General features: G+C 53.3%; 8 protein-coding genes across 8 annotated transcripts; 3 read left to right on the forward strand and 5 right to left on the reverse strand.

Annotated features, from left to right (window-relative positions):
- Positions 1 to 121: 121 nt before the first annotated feature.
- On the reverse strand, positions 122 to 1,975 carry CLUP02_16458 (beta-tubulin; the record flags this gene model as incomplete). Its single annotated transcript, XM_049295380.1, has 7 exons — positions 122 to 515; positions 576 to 1,366; positions 1,436 to 1,490; positions 1,551 to 1,592; positions 1,663 to 1,688; positions 1,749 to 1,772; positions 1,964 to 1,975. 7 exons carry the CDS (start codon positions 1,973 to 1,975, stop codon positions 122 to 124), a joined length of 1,344 nt encoding a protein of 447 aa, XP_049152527.1.
- A 134-nt stretch (positions 1,976 to 2,109) lies between these two features.
- Positions 2,110 to 2,828, reverse strand: CLUP02_16459 (uncharacterized protein; the record flags this gene model as incomplete). Its single annotated transcript, XM_049295381.1, has 3 exons — positions 2,110 to 2,316; positions 2,464 to 2,654; positions 2,726 to 2,828. 3 exons carry the CDS (start codon positions 2,826 to 2,828, stop codon positions 2,110 to 2,112), a joined length of 501 nt encoding a protein of 166 aa, XP_049152528.1.
- Positions 2,829 to 2,997: 169 nt separating this feature from the next.
- CLUP02_16460 (ABC transporter) lies at positions 2,998 to 5,364 on the reverse strand (the record flags this gene model as incomplete). The annotated part of the gene is made up of 3 exons (XM_049295382.1): positions 2,998 to 4,383; positions 4,444 to 4,524; positions 4,579 to 5,364. 3 exons carry the CDS (start codon positions 5,362 to 5,364, stop codon positions 2,998 to 3,000), a joined length of 2,253 nt encoding a protein of 750 aa, XP_049152529.1.
- A 4,627-nt stretch (positions 5,365 to 9,991) lies between these two features.
- CLUP02_16461 (uncharacterized protein) lies at positions 9,992 to 13,807 on the reverse strand (the record flags this gene model as incomplete). Its single annotated transcript, XM_049295383.1, has 17 exons — positions 9,992 to 10,040; positions 10,102 to 10,121; positions 10,223 to 10,358; positions 10,425 to 10,455; positions 10,524 to 10,679; positions 10,742 to 10,824; positions 10,880 to 10,905; positions 10,960 to 11,017; positions 11,106 to 11,336; positions 11,378 to 11,691; positions 11,758 to 12,035; positions 12,092 to 12,157; positions 12,234 to 12,571; positions 12,633 to 12,805; positions 12,898 to 13,140; positions 13,209 to 13,487; positions 13,631 to 13,807. The coding sequence occupies 17 exons, from the start codon at positions 13,805 to 13,807 to the stop codon at positions 9,992 to 9,994; spliced, it is 2,658 nt and encodes an 885-aa protein (XP_049152530.1).
- Positions 13,808 to 14,285: 478 nt separating this feature from the next.
- CLUP02_16462 (uncharacterized protein) lies at positions 14,286 to 14,597 on the forward strand (the record flags this gene model as incomplete). The annotated part of the gene is made up of 1 exon (XM_049295384.1): positions 14,286 to 14,597. One exon carries the CDS (start codon positions 14,286 to 14,288, stop codon positions 14,595 to 14,597), a length of 312 nt encoding a protein of 103 aa, XP_049152531.1.
- Positions 14,598 to 16,131: 1,534 nt separating this feature from the next.
- On the forward strand, positions 16,132 to 19,840 carry CLUP02_16463 (uncharacterized protein; the record flags this gene model as incomplete). Its single annotated transcript, XM_049295385.1, has 2 exons — positions 16,132 to 16,149; positions 16,430 to 19,840. The coding sequence occupies 2 exons, from the start codon at positions 16,132 to 16,134 to the stop codon at positions 19,838 to 19,840; spliced, it is 3,429 nt and encodes a 1,142-aa protein (XP_049152532.1).
- A 181-nt stretch (positions 19,841 to 20,021) lies between these two features.
- On the forward strand, positions 20,022 to 20,666 carry CLUP02_16464 (uncharacterized protein; the record flags this gene model as incomplete). The annotated part of the gene is made up of 1 exon (XM_049295386.1): positions 20,022 to 20,666. The coding sequence occupies one exon, from the start codon at positions 20,022 to 20,024 to the stop codon at positions 20,664 to 20,666; it is 645 nt and encodes a 214-aa protein (XP_049152533.1).
- On the reverse strand, positions 20,579 to 21,725 carry CLUP02_16465 (uncharacterized protein; the record flags this gene model as incomplete). Its single annotated transcript, XM_049295387.1, has 5 exons — positions 20,579 to 20,767; positions 20,972 to 21,259; positions 21,349 to 21,410; positions 21,567 to 21,605; positions 21,671 to 21,725. The coding sequence occupies 5 exons, from the start codon at positions 21,723 to 21,725 to the stop codon at positions 20,579 to 20,581; spliced, it is 633 nt and encodes a 210-aa protein (XP_049152534.1).
- Positions 21,726 to 21,969: the final 244 nt, after the last annotated feature.

A 21,969-nucleotide genomic window follows, 5' to 3' on the forward strand; every position in this document is an offset into this window, starting at 1 on the left:
TACTAAGAGAGGTATATCTAGAAGCCCATTTCCAGCAATAAGCCAGAATCGCGAAGCGAAATGCCACCACAGGTGGGTTGGCGTAGTGTCAGGTTATAGTGACAGTGCGATTGAACTGCGCTTAAACCTCCTCCTCAAGAGGGACCTCCTCCTCGTACTCCTCCTCCTCCTCGTCAACACCAGCATCCTGGTATTGCTGGTACTCGGAGACGAGATCGTTCATGTTGGACTCAGCCTCAGTGAACTCCATCTCGTCCATACCCTCACCAGTGTACCAATGCAAGAAAGCCTTGCGACGGAACATGGCAGTGAACTGCTCACCGACACGCTTGAAGAGCTCCTGGATGGCGGTAGAGTTACCGACAAAGGTGGAAGACATCTTGAGGCCGCGGGGAGGAATGGAGCAAAGGGCGGTCTGGACGTTGTTGGGAATCCACTCGACGAAGTAGGACGAGTTCTTGTTCTGAACGTTGCGCATCTGGTCCTCAACATCCTTCATGGCGACCTTACCACGGCTGGGAACGACAAAGTTAGCATTTGCTTATATTCTAGGGTCATCGTCGTGTGGCACTTACAAGATGGCAGAGCAGGTCAGGTAACGACCGTTGCGGAAGTCAGAGGCAGCCATCATGTTCTTGGGGTCGAACATCTGCTGGGTGAGCTCGGGAACGCTGACGGCGCGGAAGGAGTGGGCGCCACGGCTGGTCAGGGGAGCGAAGCCGACCATGAAGAAGTGGAGACGGGGGAAAGGAACCATGTTGACGGCGAGCTTGCGCAAGTCAGAGTTCAGCTGACCGGGGAAACGCAGGCAGGTGGTGACACCGGACATGACGGCGGAAACGAGGTGGTTCAAGTCGCCGTAGGAGGGGTTGGAGAGCTTGAGGGTACGCATGCAGATGTCGTAGAGAGCCTCGTTGTCAATGCAGAAGGTCTCGTCGGAGTTCTCGACCAGCTGGTGGACGGAGAGGGTGGCGTTGTAGGGCTCGACAACGGTGTCGGAAACCTTGGGAGAGGGAACGACGGAGAAGGTGGCCATCATGCGGTCGGGGAACTCCTCACGGATCTTGGAGATCAGGAGGGTACCCATACCGGCACCGGTACCACCACCAAGGGAGTGGGTGATCTGGAAGCCCTGGAGGCAGTCGCAGCCCTCAGCCTCGCGACGGACGACATCGAGAACCTGGTCGACGAGCTCAGCTCCCTCAGTGTAGTGACCCTTGGCCCAGTTGTTGCCGGCACCGGACTGGCCAAAGACGAAGTTGTCGGGGCGGAAAAGCTGGCCAAAGGGACCGGCACGGACGGCGTCCATGGTACCGGGCTCCAAGTCGACGAGGACGGCGCGAGGAACGTACTTGTTGCCGGAGGCCTGGTTGGGTGAGAAGGTCAGCATTCGTCAATAGGATTGCCTGCACACTGGGGGACTAGGATAACAAACTTCGTTGAAATAGACGCTCATGCGCTCGAGCTGGAGCTCGGAAGTGCCGTTGTACCTGTGGTGTGATTAGCTGCTGGGTCCATGAGGATGCCGCACTGGAGGACAAGTGACATACACGCCATTGCTGTCGAGACCGTGCTCGCCAGAGATGTTCTGCCTGTATCAAGGTCAGTTCGAGATCGTGTCAAATATCGAAATCGCCGCGTCGTTGGCGGTTGGCTACGCACCAGAAGGCAGCACCAATCTGGTTACCCTGTTCAAAGAAGTTAGCCCCGCACTCTGGCTTGTTGGGTTGAGATGAGGAGATACTTACGCACTGGCCGGTCTGAAGGTGAACCTATTGCGAGAAAACAATCAATGGTCAGCGGAATGTTTCCCATGACAGAAGCGTTGGAGATGCAAGTCGGGCCATGTTTGGCGAGCATGGCTTGGGTGGGAATATCGGCGGGGTACGCTCAGGGGCTACCCCGAAATAGTGGCCATTCCGACGCGTCGCAGAATTGTTGTTGATGGGAGAGAGCGACTTACAATCTCACGCATTTTGAATGATGGAAAGCTCTGAAGCTAAGTTGGCCGGCGATGTACGATGAAGAAGACGAAGAGAGTGCTCGAGAGCTAGGCGAAGCTTCAAGGCGAAAGGGTTGTTGTGGAGGATTGGGCGAGGTAAGGTGTGGTTAGGTAGGGGAGGAGGTTGTTGATTTTTGTTTGCGGGTGGATGTGATTTTGTTCACCGCCACGGCTCGGTGGACGCCCAGAAGACAGGCCAGCGACAGGCCAGCGACAGGCCAGAGGGAAGGGGTGCAGCTCGCTTGTTTACTGTGTGGTGCTAGTTGGGCCCGTGCACGACCCCGATTGGGGAAAGACCAGTGCAAGGCACCCGCCTACCACCACCCAAGTCTCCCCAAGTGGCCGTCCTAGTGGCCCCCAGTGCCCCCCAGTGTCTCCCCCCAAACACCAATTGGAAGTGGGGTTGAATGAGTTGAGGTGACAGCAGATTGGCAGACAGCGCGACTACAGCAAGTACGTACCTTCAGGTCCCCTGTATTTCGTCTCCTCTGTTCTTTCCGATCCGAGACCCGGGGTGACCGACTATCTGCTGAGGGATCCAAACATCCAACGACACGTCCAGATAAGGTGCCAACCATCTCCATCAGAAACCCGGGAATCCAAGGCATGAACTGTAGGTAGTGGTGCTGAGCTTCGGGAAGCCACGGACTCTCTAACAATCGGGGCAGGTGCGGCACCGGGCAGCCCTACCAAAAGCCAACGTCAAACACAGAGCCTACGTACCGATATGAATGGCATTACATAGATTGCTCGGCACTGATCCCCAAGCACTGACCGAAAATGCTAAATTGCCAGTGGAGCTCAACATTTGCAAGGGGGGCTCCATCACTGCCAAATGAGCTAACGGTGTGCCTGAGAGCTATCAAACGCAGATCGACTTCATAAAGTTCACAAAGTGCACTCATCACTGAAAGAATAGGTGACTGACGATCGAGGCATCATATTTTGCGGAACAATGGTAGCTACGTAGACTATCATGGCCACGACATATTCCCTTAATGAGCCTTGACAACACCAGCCGCATCGGCCTGAGCTGCAATTCTCTTCTTGTAGGCCTGAACGTCGCCTGGGAACTTCTCAACAGTGCCTCCATCACACACCCAGAGAGAGGTGCACACTGTCTGCAACATGGTGACGTCGTGAGAAACCATCAGAACGCCACCCTGGAACTCTTGCAAGGCCGTAGCGAGCGCGTCCATCGCCTCGATATCGAGATGGTTAGAAGGCTCGTCAAGAACCAAGATGTGCGGGTTGGTCAAGGCAAGGCAAGCAAACGCCACACGCGACTTTTGACCTCCGGAAAGAACCGCCATCTTCTGCAGACCTGTCGTGCCCGTGATGCCAAAGGCACCCAGTTGTCTGCGGTACTCTTCGTCCGTCCGGCCAGGGTACTCCTTGGACATGAAGCCAACCGCACTCATCGTCAAATCCAGAGCATCGACGTGATGTTGGGCAAAGAAGCCGACGCGCAGACGGGGGTTTTGCGAAATGATACCCGAAGTGGCCGACAGCTTTCCGATCAACAACTTGAGAATAGTTGTCTTACCCGCACCGTTGGGTCCGACGATACCGATACGAGAGTCTAGCTGCACGTCGAGATCCACGTTGCGCAGCAAGATGTTCTCCTTCGTGTAACCAAATGTCACGCCTGTCATCTGGATGATAGGAGGCGACATCTTCTCGACATCAGGGAACTTGAACTGCACGCTGTACTCTGTCTCGGGCGGCTCGAGTACTGGCATCTTCTCGAGTTTCTTGATACGTGACTGGGCTTCGGAAGACTTGGCCGCGTTGTAGCGGAACTTGTCGATGAAGGCCTGAAGATGGGCTCTTTGGGCCATTTGGTTCTCGTATTCTCTCTTCGCAGTCTTCTTGCGTTCCTCGCGAGTAGCGTAGAAGGATTCGAAGTTGGCACCGCGGTAGTAGTCGAGACGCTGCGAGTGTTGGTGAATGATATCTGTCGCAATCTCATTGAGGAAAGCTCTGTCGTGAGAAACCACGAGAACCGTGCTGGGATATCCTTGGAGGTAGTTGGCAAGGAAAGCAATAGAGGGGACGTCCAACATGTTGGACGGTTCGTCGAGAAGCAGCAGGTCAGGTTCGCAGAACAAGGCTCTGGCCAACGCCAGACGCATACGCCAACCACCTGAGAAGGTCTTGGTGGCATTCTGTTGCTTTTCGGCAGAGAAACCGAGACCAGCCAAAATACTTGCGGCTCTTGACTCGGCCTTGTCGGACTCCATCTCGGCAAGCTTGCCCTGGATGTCACCGAGCCTGCCGTCTTGAGCTTCTCTTTCCTTGTCAAGTCTGGCGGCATCGGCCGAAGTATCGGCCATGCCCGCACGTTGGGTCTCGATCTCTGCCAGCTTCTGAGTAATTTCCTACAAGGTTGTCAGCATGATGGCACTTTTCAGAGATAATTATAACTGCGTATCACTTACAGTCTGCTCCTTGAGAAGAACCTTGCGCCACACGTCGGCATCAAGAACAGCTTGGATCGCAGGGGTGTCGTCACCAGTAAGCTACGCAAATATCAGTATACAACAGAGTTGAGAGTGGCCGAAGTTCACTCTTACCTCCTGTTCGACGTGGAGAATGGTAATGTGAGGCGGAATTGGCAGCTCTCTGCGAGACAGAGCACGAAGAAGCGTAGATTTACCAACACCGTTGTGTCCAACAAGACCGTACCTGTGACCATAAGAAAGGGTCAAGTCCGTATCGGTCACGATACGCAGGCCACCAATGGAGACATCGATGTTGTCCAACTTGATATCCTTGGTCTTGTTCGCGCCAGAACCACCCATCTGGAGAGGGTTGACAGCCATGTAGAATTCCTCGTATGATTGAGTAGACTCAGGCTCGTCGAGCAATCTGGAAGCCTCATACTCAACCGTCTTGAAGGTCTTCTTCTGCTGCTTGGCTGCAATCTTGCGCTCGGCCTTTTCCAGCTTCTTTCGATCAACCTTTGATTCGACCTTGCGAGCGTTTGCAGACTCAAGATCGACAGCTCCCGTTGACACGGCCAGAGTGGAAGACATGTTCCGCTGAGAGCTGACTTGGAAAGTCTCATCAAGGCGCCTGACGGCCAAAGGGCCGCTTCGCAATCCTCCATTCGACTCGGTGTACTTCTCAACCCATTTCTCAACGAGTTTCTCAATCTTCTCCTGGAGCTTAGCGTCAGGCTTTCCAGAGGCAGAGAGCAATAACTCGGTGACGGTAGCGGCTGCCTCGGCGAGAGGTGAGACGCCAGACTGCTCTTCCTCGTCCGAGTAGATGGTCGATGCGTGAGTCAGGTATCCGACCGAGTACTCGGAGAGCACCGGGTCGATGTTCGGCAAGACGGTTCTAATCTCCGCATCCATCGTTGCTACTCAAAAAGTTGTAAGTTCGTGGTGGCGGTGGTGGTAGAAATTTGCTTCAACGAATCTGTCAGCGATGCAAAGCTGTTGGCTCTGCGACAGTCGACTTGACGTGAGACAAATGAGATAGCAGCAAGCCCAGTATACTGTCACTTTGCTAGGCTATTGCAACTGCCTTATGACGACTTCACTTGTGATCTAGATGCGATATTCACGACAGGCCTCAAAATGTGGACCTTGAATCAAGTGCCCTGCCCGGGCTCGGATGTCTAAATCGGAATAAAGCTCGGCCCGGGAAGACGTCCTCTAAGGCTGCTTATGTCACCTTAGCAGGGTCCAGTGACTCCAGGCTAATGTCTCAGCATTTGGACCAATGAAATGTATTGCAACAACACTACGGCACTGTCAATAAGGCAGGTGCAAAGAGGAAGTGAACTCCACCTGCATTCACCAAATGCTGGTTGCTCTTTAATTCAGAAGGAGGCAATCAAATGGCACGATCTAAAACTTCTCTCCGTCAAATTTTCCCGGAAGAACGATATTTCAGCGTCCTTCAAAGACCGACTCAGACTTGTTGTTGTCTCTCTTTTGAAGTCCCGACAGCATGGATAACATCGCCGATTGACCTGACACCGTGGAGTCGGCTGAGACAAACGGGCAAAACGGCAATTCTTGATGCTCCATCCGTAGCTGTAGACGGAATGCTCTATCGAAATACGTCTTTATTGCCACCGCCGTCACCGACATTACATTGCCGAAAATGGATGAAACCCAAAGTCTCAATTTGACATTGGCCAGCTGAAAAGCATCACAGAGTCTAGTCTAACCAACAGCAGCGAATGGGGAGCCGCGGATCACTGAGCATCGAGCTGGGTACCCTTGGCCATCGACGCGACTTGCGGAGATGGACGAACAGCGTGTAATGTTTCGCGCAGCTGCATGTAATCGCGTCAGCCGTAGGACGCACGCGACGACCTGCAGAGGATCGTCTATTCATTTGTCGCATGGCAACCAATCAGTCTCTGACACTAGGAGAGGAAAAAAAGAGCCATCAACATGCGAAAGTTTTGAATGTCGTTGGGAGACTTAGCCCTGCTCACGCCATACTACGTCCGCCATGCGCTGGAGATCCGTCCGGGGATCCCAGTTGCAGGTTAAAGTTATTCCGATGTTCGATGCTCATTGCACAATCTGTGCAAACTCTCACTAGGGTGGACACGCGAAGACGAAATGGGACATCATCGCCGCAATCAGTGTCTTGAATGGAAATGAACCATGGAGATTCAAAGGGAAAAAACAAACGTTAAAATGAACGAAAACGAGAGGGCGGCGGCAACACAGCGACAACAGCAGCAGCTCAACAACAGCAACCACAAGAGCGAAACCCTTTTGACCTCGTAGACTGCGACAGTGGACATGGCCTCGAACCGGACACGATTCCGCGTCATCCTATTCAGTCACGGTTCGGTCATTGTCTCCTCTCCATGGCCAAAAGCGGACCCAACACCAACCGAAGTTCAATGTGGGATTCAGTTCCCTAGTTCCGTCACACGTTGGACGCTGCAGTCAAGTGGGAATATCTGCTCACGGTCAAGGCTGGACTTGCTCCTTCAAAACCTTTGCCCTACCAATACGACCACATATTGGCTCCTGTTCCCGCCCAGAGTCGCATGCGAGACAGATCGGGCAACCACAGAGCTTTGCTTTAGGGGTCCCCGGGACAAAACCTTGATTCCAATGATACTGGCGCGCAGTTCGTTCCCACATCTACCACCCTCTCTGGAATCTGTCCTACCTTGATTGTTTTCTGGACTGGGGTACTCGTACTGGCGAGATGACAGACCAGGATGTATCTGACTTCTGCCCCTACCAACTGGCAACGGAACAGTGATGAGATTGACAGTGAGGGTTACGATGGCACGCGAATCACACTGAAATTCAAACTTCATTCAACGGTGATCCTCCGAGTTAGGAAAAGCCATATTCAATTGACTTTGGCTACTCGACTCCCTGCGGCATTTCTCTGGGGCGGAGCTAAATCAAGAACACGCGCCTTTTTTTTTATATTGGAGGCTCTTTGCCAGGCTTCCCTGCTCAGACTCCAAGTATGGATCAAGCATCCACCTCTGTCCCACTTTGACGACTCTGCATCTGCCTATCGAGATTTCGTCATTGGAGAGTCTGTCGGCAACAGAACCTGTGCCTCTTTTCTGGTTCGACGGCACCGCCGCACCGGAGAGTCGGAACGGCAGCGCCAAGGGGGTCGGGTCCCATCATAGAGAACGTTTCCCGTCTGGTTTACGGGAGGGGAAAGAGTGCGGGCAGAACGATCTTCACAAGCTCACATCCAGTCAATGGGAAGCGCGTAGCTCCTCTGGCGAATCCTTCGGATGATGCAGAGAACTAACTACATGCACGATATTCAATGGCAGGTTTTTTCTGACTTGTCGTGCAGGAATCTTGCAGGACCTGCAGAACACATTCATCAGCTGGTCGTCTAGCTGCATAGCGTTCCCTGGGAGTGGCATAAGGACAGATTCCGACGCAGGCTTACACTATTTTACTATGGAGTCTGCACAGGCGACCACCGGGACGTCGGCAGACCGGACCACAACTTGGCCTTGTCGCATTGCCCTCGAGCTCCCCTCCTTCCGAGTCTCCATACCGATTCCCACGTCCTCGTACCGAACCCCGCGGACCAAGAGAGGCTTTGATGGTTTCAAGTTTCACGCGGTTAAATTGACTAGCAGGGCAACAGTCTGTGTGGATTTGTGAGGTGTGCGCTGGTCCTGGACCTCTGGTCGAAACCCCGAGCGCTATCGAACGTCCTCTCATAACCTACCAACCTCCTTCATTGGTCGATATTCGATGCACACGTTGCATGGGCTAGCTTCCCAAGTCGCGACTCTGCCTGGCATCTGGATGGATTGAGATCCCAACTGGTTCGAGGATCCTGGTCTGCGGCTATTCTGCACCATGCTTTTCTTTCTTTTTTCTTTTTCTGTGTCTCTCAGATGAAAAAAAATCTTGCAGGTGAGATGGAACTCATCGGTCCATCGGAAGCTGCTCACCCCATCATAAGTTCTCAACTTATAACCCTACTTGGTATCTCTCCGGGCCTGGGCGTCAACCAAGCGACGGAGTAAACCCTCGAAGCAATGTCTTGGCAGCTCCTGCTGGTCAATTGGCTTACGGACTTAGTTGGCCGGCCGTGTGTTGTGCATGGAGGAGCTACCTGCCTGAACCTCGATTCTTGTTCGATGAACCGAGGGACAAGAAATACACTCGATATTACCCTCCTTGCCTCGCTTCTCTCTCTCTCTCTTCTTGAGCCTTGCATGGATGCGCAACACGAAGAATCAGGTCATCTGGAACACTATGGTAACCTCATTGGGTGGCGCCAATGTATCTGGCACCAGACGGCTTCGCTTCGTGTTTCTTTCATTGCCGGCTCTAGTTGGAACGGCCGCAAAGGCCGGCGATACGGTAGCTTCGTTATTCTCGAAAGCTCAAAGCCGGATCACGCACTACCGGACATTTGCTAGAGCTTCGTTCGGTCCAGCTTAGGGCGCGGCGAGAAGGGTCCTTTCTCTACTCTAGCCTTGGACCCTTGACTACTCCAAATTTTAACAATCGCTTGTGACGATGAGGTGTTCAAGCCCTCAGTCAAACGTTGAGGGAGAGAAGGACGAATTTGGATCATTTGTGTCACCTCGAAACGCTCAAGAGCTTCTCGCAACGGCAGCAGATGGGATTGGCCAAGGCTTTGTCAGATCGTTCCTCCCACCCCCCGGTTCCCGAATCCCACGATAACAGGGGTCCCGTGGAGCGAGCTTTCCCGAATACATCTTCTTTGTGCCATGCCGGATTTGCAGATGCAAATGGCGGGCCACATGTCGTAATTCGGCTCTGGTTTCTCTGTCCTTCCGACTTTTGCTGAAGCTTAGAGGTTGGGCAGAAAGCTTTTACGCTAAAGCACCAAATGCCAAGTACGCCCTGCCCGCTAGAGCAAGCGGTTGCCTCGAATATGGATGAGTGCGTTTGGCTGACGAATGGACAGCATGAGGCGTTCGGGTTTGCGGTATGACGGGATGGGCGAAACTTGGAAAGTTTGCTACTAGCCAGGCGGAACTAGGAGTTTTCCCGCATGTTTTCTTCATTTTCTCTGTACGGACTTACGGTACTCGAGAAGAAAACATGGCAGTAGTGCGGGTGAGTACCGACACGAGGTCGCCGCAAATGTGCGTGCTCACTACTCAGTGCTTCACAAACCAGCCGCCGCAATTTTCTTCTTCGCACTTGTCTTCCATTTTGCAGATGGTGGCTGGCGGGGAGCACGAGTCGCTATTGAGGCTCGGCTGGTGGACACCGTGGGCTGGCGGAGAGAGAGAGACGTCGGAATCGGAGAGAGCCTCACAGGAGATCGTCGTCTTGACCTTGTCTCGTCAGACCCTCTCTTTTCCCCTCCCCAGCTGGATTGCCAATGGCATGAGCGGGGGGTGAAGGACGCATGACGGATATTCGTGTATCCCAAACCACAGTTCGAAAGGCAACATGCTGATTGGACGGGTAACCTTGAACGAAAGAGTGGTTCGTTCCCCCAAAGGAGCAGAAACATCTTCATCTCCATCTAAGGTAGGTATTGAGTCGGTGGGGGTGAGGCTGGAGTGATGTTTGATCTGGTGTGGAGAGGGGTGACTGAGCCTCTCACCTCAGTCTACGGAGTAGGTACTCGCCCACTGTTGATAACCACCGAGCTTCTTTCTCAGTCTTCAAGCATTTTCGTACCTCTGCGAACGATGGAGAGATGGAAGGAGCGGGGTATGAAATGGAACGTCTGGGCAAGCTAAACTCTTCTGACGTCGGCAAGGACCAGGGCATCAAGGCCAATAGGTAATCCATCTCGGTCTGTCTCAAGGACATGGCATGCGCATGTTGAAACGACGTGTCCTGCGGTATCACCTAACAACAGCCAGGCAATGATGTTTGTGACGGGCCTTGCGTCGTGGATCACACAGCATGGGGGGAGGACCCCTTCCATTCTGTTATCTGTAAGACTGTACCTGCCGGCGAAGATCGATCTCAACGTTGTGTCTCGTGGTGTGTGGTGTGAGGTGGTTGTGTGAGATGATGGTGTGTGCCGGTTCGGGTAGGATGTTTACTTGTTTTGCTTTTTTTTGTGTGTTGTTGTTTTGGTTTGTTGTCGTTGTCAATGGCTGTCAAGCAACCGCAACTCAAAACACAGGCCGGCAGGTGGCCCACCAGCCGCGGGCCCTTGCTCGTGGATACTGGATACTGCGTAGGTTCCTCTTTCGAGTCTTACCACCCATGTCACCTCGTCACCGTAGGCGGGGTGGATGGTTCAACTGGTGGTCAAGACTCAGGTCCCATCCCATCACAACATCAGACCGGCGGCCAGCCAGCTGGGTCGGCGGCTTGTCTGTCTCTGGGGCATCGTTTCTTCTTTAATCTGTGTTGTCTCGCTCAACCACGCGGCTTATGCTGGCGGTCGCAGCACAAGATCTTGGGATAACAAGCAACATGCTGCACGCGCCGTGCGTGTGTGCGTGTACCTACGCATGTGTACTGGGGTCTTACAGAGATCGCCAGTGGGAGCATCGATACCCCGAAACCGAAATACATTGCCCCCCGTGGCCTAGGTATTCAGATGGAATAACGAGAGAGAGGGCGGTGAAAAAAGAAAGGAAGAGCAAAAGAGGCCCCGGCTTGTTGATGCATCGGACCAGCTGAAAGAAGATACCGGGAGGCGGGGAACAGGACGAGAGCCACTTCCTCCGTGCGTAGTGCCGAACTTTATGGGCTCTGTGGCTGTCGGATGGAGTTGCATCGTCTGGTCTTTTCTTTGGAGACCTGTTTTGGTGGCCTGGCTGATCTCCAACACCGATGCTTCAGCTCCATCCCCCGCACACCGTACCACGAAACCCCATTCTTTCCGGTACATGTAGTTTTGCTTGCTCCTCTTCCCATGGTCGTCTACCGGTGCCCGGTTGCTTACGGATCGCCGTTGGCGAGTGAGAAGAGGCAGAGGAGTACGAAATAGGTTGATGGCGCCATGTTGGTGATGGTGGCGGAGGTGAAGACGACGGTTGCAGAAGAAAAAGCTGCTAAAAATCGAGCCGGTCTCTGCGAGATCAAAGGGTCTTCCTTGGTCGACTTGATAGGAAACGGTTCGCGGTAAGATAGACTTGGGATGCCGGTGTTTACAAGTCTCCTATCACTTGCTTCAAGGTCCCTCCTCCACCCCATGGCCTGAGGCCTGTGTACGCCTGCGGGCAGGGAACAGACCATCTGGACGGTCTTGCGCGCCTGCTAGGTAGATAGGCAAGGACTCCTCTGCTTGTGTAACAGGAATAGAGGATATGGTCGTGGTCGTACCGTGCCTTTTTCCGTTGAAACCTCTTCCAAGGTGTAGCGGTCCAAGATGGCATTGTATGTCTTGAGATGAGGCAAGTCAACGGCAGATGGCGGCATGCTGGTGCCCATGGGCTGAATGGACGACGGCCAACGACAGTAACACGAGGCAAGGGCAAACTTGGCGACGTCAGTAGGCATTGAATCTCGAGATGAGAGACAGAAACAGGCAGAGTTGCTGCAGGTGTCAGAAGTGAAGCGAGCGTGGCTTGACGCCGTGCAAACGTGGTCGGCAACACGAGCTGAGGATTCATAGGTTATGCTGTGCGCGGTACAATGTCCACAGAGGCAACAAAACATAAAGTGTAGACGGGATGTCGCCGCCATGCGGTTTTGATGGTTTGGGCGTAAATGTATGTGTACTCTGTAGGTGTTCCCAACGGGTTCACAGACGGGCTCCATCAGTGCCATCCGCTAGCAATGGTAGGCTGCCGCTGGACGAGCCTGAATTAAAAAGATGGCGAGTAACAGCAAGCAAGCGAGTGCTGCGGCGCTTCCGGAGATCGATACGCCTGGGTTTCTCTCCGAGAGTGAGGGGGCGCTTCTCAGCTCAGGCATGGCCCCTGCAAAAGATAGTCTTCCGTCAGCTCTTTGAAAGCGCTGGGAGTTGTTGTGGGCTGCTGCTTGTTGTTGTCTGCGTCGCGCGGCGGCCCCCTTCGGATACACGTACCATCTGCTCCATGGCCATCGGCAAGCAACCACGCGAGAATTAGGCAGGGTCAGGGAGGTGGTTTTGGAAGCAAAGGTGGTTCGAGTGAGACCAGGTTCATGTTGGCAACTTGGCAAGGCGAGAGACTAAAGAGTCCTAGACACGGACAAGCGTTCCGACTTCAACGGACGTGTGGTGAGAAGGGCCACGAGGCGGCCTGTGACCTTTTTTCCTGTCATTACAGGCCCGGCCGAGAACACCAGAGGTTGGTATTTGAGGAGGAAAGCAAAAAGTAAGTAGTCGTGATAGCGTACCGTATCCGTAGGCAGTCTTCGGGTGCGAGACGGGGGGGTTTGGTGCTGACTGGATTGTGCCAAGGAGGTGAGATAGCAGGTCTCAGCCGATCTTGCGCTAGGACAGGTGGTGTTCTTTCGGTGTTTCTTCTTTCCACGCACCCACGGCAGCCCGGATTTCCCAAGCCTACGTTTACGTTGGCTCGGTTGGTTTCTGGAATAGCCTCTTTGTGAAGTGGCAGGGGGGCTGGCACCGGTGGGCTGGTGGCAGTGGCGAGAGTACAGTACTCTGTGAGCACTGAGCAGTGTAGCATCGGTTCGGATCAGAGCTGGCCTGTTTTGGGTTGTTTGAAAAGGAGGGGCGGCCATGGAAGCAACAAAGAAGCATTGAGGCTTGAATGGAGGCTGGACTCGAGTCAAGAGCGTTGCAGAGCGGGTTCGTTGAGCATTCAAGATAGTACTGCTTTGGGCACAGTGTTCTGTATGTGTACGGATACTTCCATTGCATGTGTATCTGGTATCTGGAGTAGAGAAGACGGGAGAGGAGGATGAGAAGCGGAATAGAAGTGGAACATGGCGGCTGGTTGGCGCTGCCTCACCATGCTAGAAGTTGCGTAGCGGGCGAGGAAGGAGGAACAGACGAGACGAGGACAAAGAGAAGCAGCGGTCCGTTGCAGGAAGGATTCCGTCGGGCAGTTGTAGGTAACTTTCTGTTTGTGACTAACAAGGCGTGGGATGGGAAGCAGTTTGCTCTTGTGCTCAGTCGTGTTGGCTGTTGCGTCGTGTTATCGACAGGTTGAGTGTGTTATTGCCCAGGTCAGCCAGCATGCCCGGGCAGGTTGTGACAAAAAGGAAAGAGAGTCGTAAACCTCCAAGTTGGTCATTGCATCTGTACTGCATTGTGTAAGGAGTAGAAAGTGTACTGCGTGTGTAGGGAACAACAGGAGGCGTTGATTAATGGTTGAATTAATTGTCGTATTGTGTATAACATTGATGGCAGATGGATATTGAGGTACATGAACCAACTGCTGGATAAGGCATGGACGGCAAGTACCTGGTAGCTGAGGTGCATTACTGCGTACTTTACGGAGTAGGAAAGCAAGGCATGGCCCAATGGACGGTGCAGGACATCACAGGCAGGTCCCCTGGGTGCTGGGCGCGGGCTTGCAGGTCCGTCATTTTACCAGGGCAGCGACTGGCTCGGAGCGTTCAGCAGTTATCTCCTGCTACTCCACGCGTCCACGGCTACTGGAAGAGAGGCGCCAGCGAGGGCCACTCCTGGCACTTAGCGATGGCCCACCCGCCGTCCCAGGTACCTTATGCGCCTGCAAACATGGATAGTGCCCTGAGAGTGGACACCCGTCTGCCTTGAATCCTTACCCTCACTGCGCAGCAAGGCACCTTGCAAAGTACCTCGAGGCACTGGGCTGCGAACAGTTAGCAGCTGCCTGCGCATATCTTGCCTAGTGGTGGCTCTTGCGCCAGAGGTACCTATCCCAGCGTGTACTTCCATCTCTCGAAGTACTGGGGGGAGTACGTACATAAGGTACATGGCAGCAGGTACGTTAGCGCAGGTATTGGCCCGCTTGCCATTCCCCATTCCCCCAATGCTCCACTTGCTCTCATTCTCCCATCTTGCTCTCTTTTCTGTGTGTCTGTGCATGCGTATCTGCCATTTCCTGCCCGCTTTTGTTTATGAAAAGGATACAGGAAAGAGAGAGAAAAAAATAACAAGAAAAATTGACAGAGACGAGGAAAAAGAAAGGGAGTCAAGCAAGGGAAAGAGTAGTAAACAACACAGAAGACAAACCACAACTACAGCAACGCTCTCAACCGAACACACTGAACCACAGATACAATAACAACTTCATACGGATTGCGAATACAGACAGGCACAAGCAAAAGACAAGACTTACTCTGTCACTGTATCTTCTCCCCTCCTCGGCTGCCCTGGCCCCCCCTCCACTTGTCCTGGCAAGCCTTGCCTGGGTCTCCAAATTCCCGATTCCTCCAAGACGATCCACGCCCACCCTACCCTGCTCGACCGTCAGACTTCAGCCAAGAGTCAAGACGAAGAGAGAGAGAGAAGGTCTCCAGCTCAGCTAGCCTGGTCTATCCCGGTCTTATCCTCTCTGGGAACAACGACCCTGCTTCCTCTTCTTGTTCTTTTTGTTCTCCATTATCCATACCATACTCCGTACCGTAGCGACCTGTCTATCCAGTATCCACCCTTTATACTCGGGTTAGCTGCCAATTCCTCGACTTGTACTCTGCCATAGCACACAGAGACTGCTTTGTGCTCTCGTCTGCTCTGCATCTGCATTGCTTTCTCTCGTCGTCCATTCCTCTTTGACCTCTCTCCGAACCTTGGACTTTTTAGACCACACCCAGCACCGACCGGCATCAGCACCGACACCTTGACCTGGACCTTGACACCTGGACCTGGACCCGGACTTGGACCTTACTACCTTGACCATCCGAGAGAACGAATGAACAAACTCCCACGGACACCATACACACACACCAACCACACCCTACCAAACTCGCCCACCCCGTCTGCCCGTCCACCCATCCATCCCGTCTCCAATTCCACCCACCTTGCTCTCCTCCTCACCCACTCTCGAACTCGCCCTCACCTTACCTTAACTTACTTACCTCTACTTACCTACCTTTCTACCGGGACGGGACCTTACTTCACCTCACCGTGTCCGGGTCTGGCTTGATCTGACCTCTACCGCGTTCAACCCGCTTGCGCGCTTCTTCTTCCTCCTCCTCTTCCTCTTCCCTTCTCTTCGGTCCCCAGCGTCCTTTTCTTTCCATTCGCCTTCTATTCTGGTCCAACGGGGGGGTTTCCTGGACCCATTGGCCGTAGTACTTGATTGTCCGAGGGCCAATCCGTCTGTGTGAGATCACGGTCGCTCAACGTGTGTGCGATTCTTCTTTCGCCCTACCGTTACAGCCCTTTCTCTGTCTCGGGCCTCACTCTCGCTCTTCAACTAGACAACTCACCTTACGTCCTCCACCACAACCACCACCAGCTCAAATCGCCAACGGCCCTGTCTAGGACTTCTTTACTTCGATTCAACCTTGCGCCCCTGTTCTCTCTCTCCAACTTCTCAGTCTTTTTTCTCTCTCTTTCTTACTCCCTCCCTCTCCTGGAATCCGTCTTCTCTCTGCCCGCCGAGACCGCGACACAACCCACCCACCCACACCTCGGAAAACACATCAAGACTCGACGCGCGCATTCCTCACCATACGACCCGAGAAATTGGCCCATATGTCTTGACGATGCTCACCACGTCTCTCGAGAGCATCCACGACTCTTCCGCCCGCATGCCCGTCTTGGGCCTCGTAGCCGTAGCTTGGTTCTCCAGCGTCGAATAAGGCTCTGCAATCATGCAGACCGTTCCCAGTGTAAGTTGGATTGCCTTCATGCTTGCTTACCAGCATTTTGCCATCCACCCCGACAGGCATCCCCCCAACACCTGCTTGGATCACAACCACGCGGATACTGTGTTGCGCATGCTTTCTTCTCCCGTAGACACACCAATTCCCGCCCTATATGGGTCTTCCTCATTTCCCATATACTCCTCCATTCCCATGCTTCCCAGCACGCAGCACCGGTGTCCCTGATATCTTGTCCCTCTTTTGCCTGGTTCATCCCATCTTGCCTGCTGACTCGTCGCCTCATTAGCTCGTGGGAACTGGCACTGCCGTTGCTGCAGCGGCTGTAGGTCTAGTGTTTGCTCATCCCGACGATTCGAGTTCCACACAGTCTTCTTCCAACAGGAGGATACTAGTCTCAGACCAAGACATTCCTCCGAATCATCGACTGAGCAGCCCTCCCGTCTCTTCCTCACGGCCCGGCACCAGTTCTGTTGCCCAGCTGCCGACCCTCGACGACGCCCGCTACACGCCACTTCCCACTCATTTCTCCTTTACCTCGAACTCGAATTCGAATTCAAACCCAAACGACGCCCCGGCCGAACCCTCTGCGCGCCCCCGCCGCCCTCTCAGCTCTCACTTCAACTTTGCGCCCTCCATATTGCACAGCAGGAGAGCGTCCTACGTGAAGCAGGGAGATCAAGCAACTGCGCCCTCCGTCAATGAGGATACGAGAGACTCGGTTTCCTCTAGTGGGTCCTGGATGAGACGCCTGTCACTACGGCCTTTGTCACAACACGGAAGCATCAGATCGAGTTTGGGTTTCGATAATCAGTCTGTCGCTTTCTCTCACGGTTCAGCCGCTCCCATTCTTTCGCCTACCGGTTCTATTCCTCCTCCTTTGCCTCCGAATAAACTGGTGAAGCGCCCGCCCTCGGCACATCAGAATGGTGCTGTAATGCGCCGTCGCTCCAGGACACACCTTCCCAGTCTTCGCCGACCAGCGACGAGCCACCAACGATCTGCCACTTTGCACCAGATCAATTACGACGGAAACCACATCGAGCCGATCGCAGAACCAAAGTTCTCCTTTGACCAATATCTTCAAGAAGCAGGAGAAGGTCTCGTGCCACCGCGGCCCCAAGGCGAATCGACCCTGCAGCAAAAAACAAAATCAACAACCAAGTGGACCTCTTTTTTCCACAATCGCAGAGCAAATGTCATTGCACGGAGCGTGCCTGACCGTATAATTGACAGGAGTCCCAGCACCCGATCGGCGACCACAAAACGCATACTAGTACCCGACAGCCAGAAGCAAGATATTTACTTAATAAGGAGTGGCATGTTGGGAGACTCGGTTGCGCCCGTTGAAGAAGCCCTGGTGCTTGTAGAAGATCCCCCATCAGCCATCGACGACACAAACGAGGAACTTCATGGTGAGAAGGAAACAGAGAGAGAATCACAAGAAGACAACACCCCGTCAACACCAGAAGATACACCGACAAAGCGCACACACCGATCGCTCACAATGCATTTCAACTCCCCGAATTGGATGCCAAGAACTGGCAGCCTCCGACGAACAAAACGCGGGGCGGGATCCAAAGGTGGTGGTGGTGGTGGTGGTGGGAATAAGCGGCATGTGTCTGCGCCTACGACGACATCCCCCGGCCAGGCGCAAGCGCAAGACAACAACCTTGTTGCGCCTGCAGACGAGTCTCAAACGTCGCCAAAGCATCACCCTGCCGCCAGCCTTGACCCCACTTCCAATACGCACCTCAGAACTCGCAGTCGCAACTCTTCGTCGCCCTTGCCGCCGCTTTCACGTCTTTCCAGCTTCAACGTCGACGTTTCTAGACTTGGCTCCTCGTCGGGAGGCGTTACTCCATCTCCCCGCTCGATACATCCTTCTGGCAGTTCCCAGGGCTCGGCAGCGCTAGCTGCTTATAATCGCAGCGCTACGACAGACCGCAGTTCGACCATGAACAGTTCCGATTTCGATGCTAGATTTATCTCTGGCGACGATTATGACACGGACTTACAGAGCGATACTGTCTTTGACTCGTTGCGAACTGCCGAATCCGATCGCAATCGCGCAGCGGAAACCCCACTCGACCACATGTTTGATGAGTCGCCCCCAAGCACTGCCGGTCATCCCAAAGCAAAGAGGCTGTCCATCCAGGAAATGCTCAGTCACTCGTGGGATGCTAACGAGAGGATTATGGAAGAGGACGAAAACATGCCGACGCCGGTACGTGTTCATCATGAACCCAGAATTCGTACCGATTCGGATACCATGGCACCGCGCTACAGCTTGGAACGCCCTTCGAACGAGTACTCGCTCGGAAGCAAGGACTTTGGTCGCCTTTCTATCGAAGACGATTTCGATGAAGATTGGGCACGCGACGAAGACGAAATGGCCTACAGCAACCAGCTATCGCCTCCTAGCTCGATGAACTCGCGTGGCGTTAGCCCTAATTTGCGCATGGCGCTTGCGAACATTAGCGGTAACGGCAACGCCGATGCAACGCACGACCCTAGCGAGAGGCCGAGAAGCAACATATTTGACTGGAGTGAGCCAACTCAAGAGAAGACTGACCTGGGCAGCTCCTTCAGACCCAAGACCGCCTATGGAAAGCAGGAACTCGATATCAGAGGTGGTCGCGCCGCTATCCGGATGCGACCCTCAGCCATGCACGTTCGCAGCCAAAGTGTGCCAGTAGTCCACGATCCTACAGACAGGGGACCCGTGAATCCCAAATTCGGCACCTGGGGCCTGAGTAGCAAGACCGTCAGCGAGGACTGGGACGATGACTTTGAGTTTGGTGGCAACGAGAGCGAAGACAAGGAAACCGAAAACGCATTCGCAATGGTTGTTCCCGCCTCTATTCAAGCGTCACAACCTAGCCTCAAGCAGCATTCCGGTCACATTAGAGAGCTCTCGCTGCTCGTCAACGATCTCAAGCGTTTGTGTCGCCATGGCCGAGATCTGGATATGCTCGGCGGCTCCAACGCAGGTCTCTGGGAGGAAGCCGAGGGTATCATTGCACTCGCGTCGCCTGATGAAGATGAGTTGGAGGGCATGGACGTGGACTCATCCTCTATCATGAGCGGATTCGACGCTGCGTCGCCGGACCCCATCGAGAAGGAAGACCCCTTCGATGAGGTACACGAGATCAACGTTTCCAAAACAGCCGTCATTCGTGAACGCCCCGCTGGTCGTAGACGTTCGGTCTTCTCTCCAGACGACGACATCTTTGGCGGAAACAGTCCCGCTCCGGATGAGCTTCCTCCGCCGCGACCAAGAACGCCGGAGAATAACATCAACATGGGTGGCCACGACGTTACCGATATTGTCAGGTCCGTCCTGGACGCCATGCAGCAACGATCCGTCTCCGACGCCGCCGCCCGCGACGACAAGCTGCACTTTGGCACCAACAGCCTGAAGGCTCTCGTCAAGCGCGCAGGCGATCTCCGAGACATCTTGTCAGAGGTCATCCGTCGCGCAGACCAACTTACATCGAGCCCTGCCAGAACACCCCGGCAGCACAACGATAGCCCGGCCTTTACCCGGGTCTTCACCCCAGAGCATACTCCGTCCCCATCTAGCCCGCCGAAGAAATTGCCTCACAGCAGAAGCGCAAATTCTGCACTCGGTCGTGGATCAGTTGACGCTTCGCCGTCAGGCGGCTTACAGCGGATGCAAATGATGACGGTCAGCTGAGATGAGGCAAGAGATGTTGAATCACAACATCTGGAACCTTGACAGCATGACGGACTGTCCGTCCTTCTCGGGCTACAACAGCCCTGTACATGTACGAACATTGTTGATTTTCTTGTCTGCATAGCGACGGGTTTGGGGGGTTTTCAGTTGGAGGTTTCTTTTTGTCCCTTTTCTTCACTCGATGCCACATCCGACACAAAAGACAGCCCCGGCACTTTTTACGACTCGATCGACTCGGCCGAATCGAGCGAGCTACAAAATTTCTACACGGCGACATCTGTGGCTGGCAACAAGCCTTGTAGACAGATACATATTCCAGCTTTTCCAGCTGGGTTTCCCTAACGCTTCTTTATTATTTTCTTACCAACGAGAGAAGGCTTATGACGACGTAATAATGTACGATTTCGCTAGGCAAGTCCTCGAGCCCAGGTTTAATGGAATGCCATGGCAGGACAAGCACCCTCTGGCGACGGAACGGGTGGATGATGAAATGGGAATGCGAACGAAAAAACACAAAAGGGCAAGGAAATGGAAGAGGGAATGGAATTTGGAATCAAAGCATCGCGCAAGACACGTAGTCCACATTGCGAAGATGGGCCATGTGCCAGAACAAATATCTACCTCGTTTAGAGACCTAGTACTCTTTCCAGCTAGTTCTTGCAGTGGCATTATGCCATGGGTAGACGAAGAGGCAAAAACAAAACAGACAGGATCAGTTTATTGGTCGGCCCATTGGTTTTATATCATGGCTTTTTTACCCTCCTTTTTTTCGAACATGTTTCTTGCTTCGCGTATGGTGGTCTTCTTGTTGCTTCCATTCCAATAATCCATCATGGCAAAGACAATATCAATGAGCAGGCGCTTCTCCCCGTCCTCCGCCATGCAACCATGTCTTTCTTCTTCGTATTGGAGGGGGCGTCGCAATGTCTGGCAGGAATCAGTATTCTAACCTAGGCTCGCATGCTCTTTCGCATTACTTTCCGTCTACACTGGCGACTTTGTTTAAGCATACTCCATTGTTTTGATGGGAAAGGAAACATGGACCATGACGGGCCAACAGAAGAGGTCGAGAAATACCCGGTCTTTTTTCCTAAAATGGGCGGGGAATGGGATTAGGAGGGGTTAATGGACTTTTTCCAGAGGGGTTGTGGCGATGGAGAGCAGTATGGGGATAATGACGTGACGTCGCGAAGACGATGAAGATGAAGCAGAATATAATGAAGATGTGTACATGGGTTTGATGAATGACAAATATTTCATCAGGTTTTTTTTTCTTTCTTTCTTGCTTTCTTTCTTTCTTCTTCTTTTTGTAGTCTCCGTCTGTGTAAATGTGACTAATTGGTGCTGGGACCGGAAGTTGTAGACGTGTACGATTGATGGATAAGAAGAAGTACATGGACTGGGCAGGTAGTTGACGAACTCGAGGTGTAGTTCATCATGTCATACTCCTTTGTCGTATATAAGTGTAGAGGTTTGGGGGGGAAAGGGATGGCAAGTAACCAGCATACTTTGGCCATCTTCGGGTCCTCTCTGTTGGGGGTTTCAGGACCCTCGAGTTGACGGAAACGTTCTTCGTCGTGTTAGTCGGAAGAAAACCACCGTTTTGGCTGGGCTTCATGGCTGCCGTCGGAGCCGGGCTCCCCACAATATTTATGAGCTATTATGACTTCCTCTTTCTTTGGATGGTTGCTACATGGTAGGCTTGACGTGTGTCAACTTCTTTTACGTGGCTGGATGGATAGGTGGTAGGCGGACAGCACGCGCACTTTGGAGTCGGCACGATGACTCGTGATAAATGGAGAGAAAGGATCTTTGTCGTTCGACACTCACTATTTTTCTGCCTCTTTGGCTTTCCGGTAGTGTGGCTCTTTGTGGGTGATGACATTCTGACTTTGGGGTGTAAATCGATCGGGGGTATAAGGGGTAAATCGTATTACCACGATGTAGTGACCAGAAGACATATAAACACGCAGAAACACACACACACACACACATCAGTCATCCAGGGAAACAACGTGGGAACACCTGAAGCTTTTGTAGCTACTAGACAAGATAAAAAAAGAGAAACACTGTTTGAGTGTGTGGGTGTTACTGCGAAAGTCCTTTTAGAAAAAGAAGGGAATTCCCCA

Source organism: Colletotrichum lupini, chromosome 9 (genome assembly GCF_023278565.1).
Source record: "Colletotrichum lupini chromosome 9, complete sequence".
Taxonomy (NCBI): domain Eukaryota; kingdom Fungi; phylum Ascomycota; class Sordariomycetes; order Glomerellales; family Glomerellaceae; genus Colletotrichum; species Colletotrichum lupini.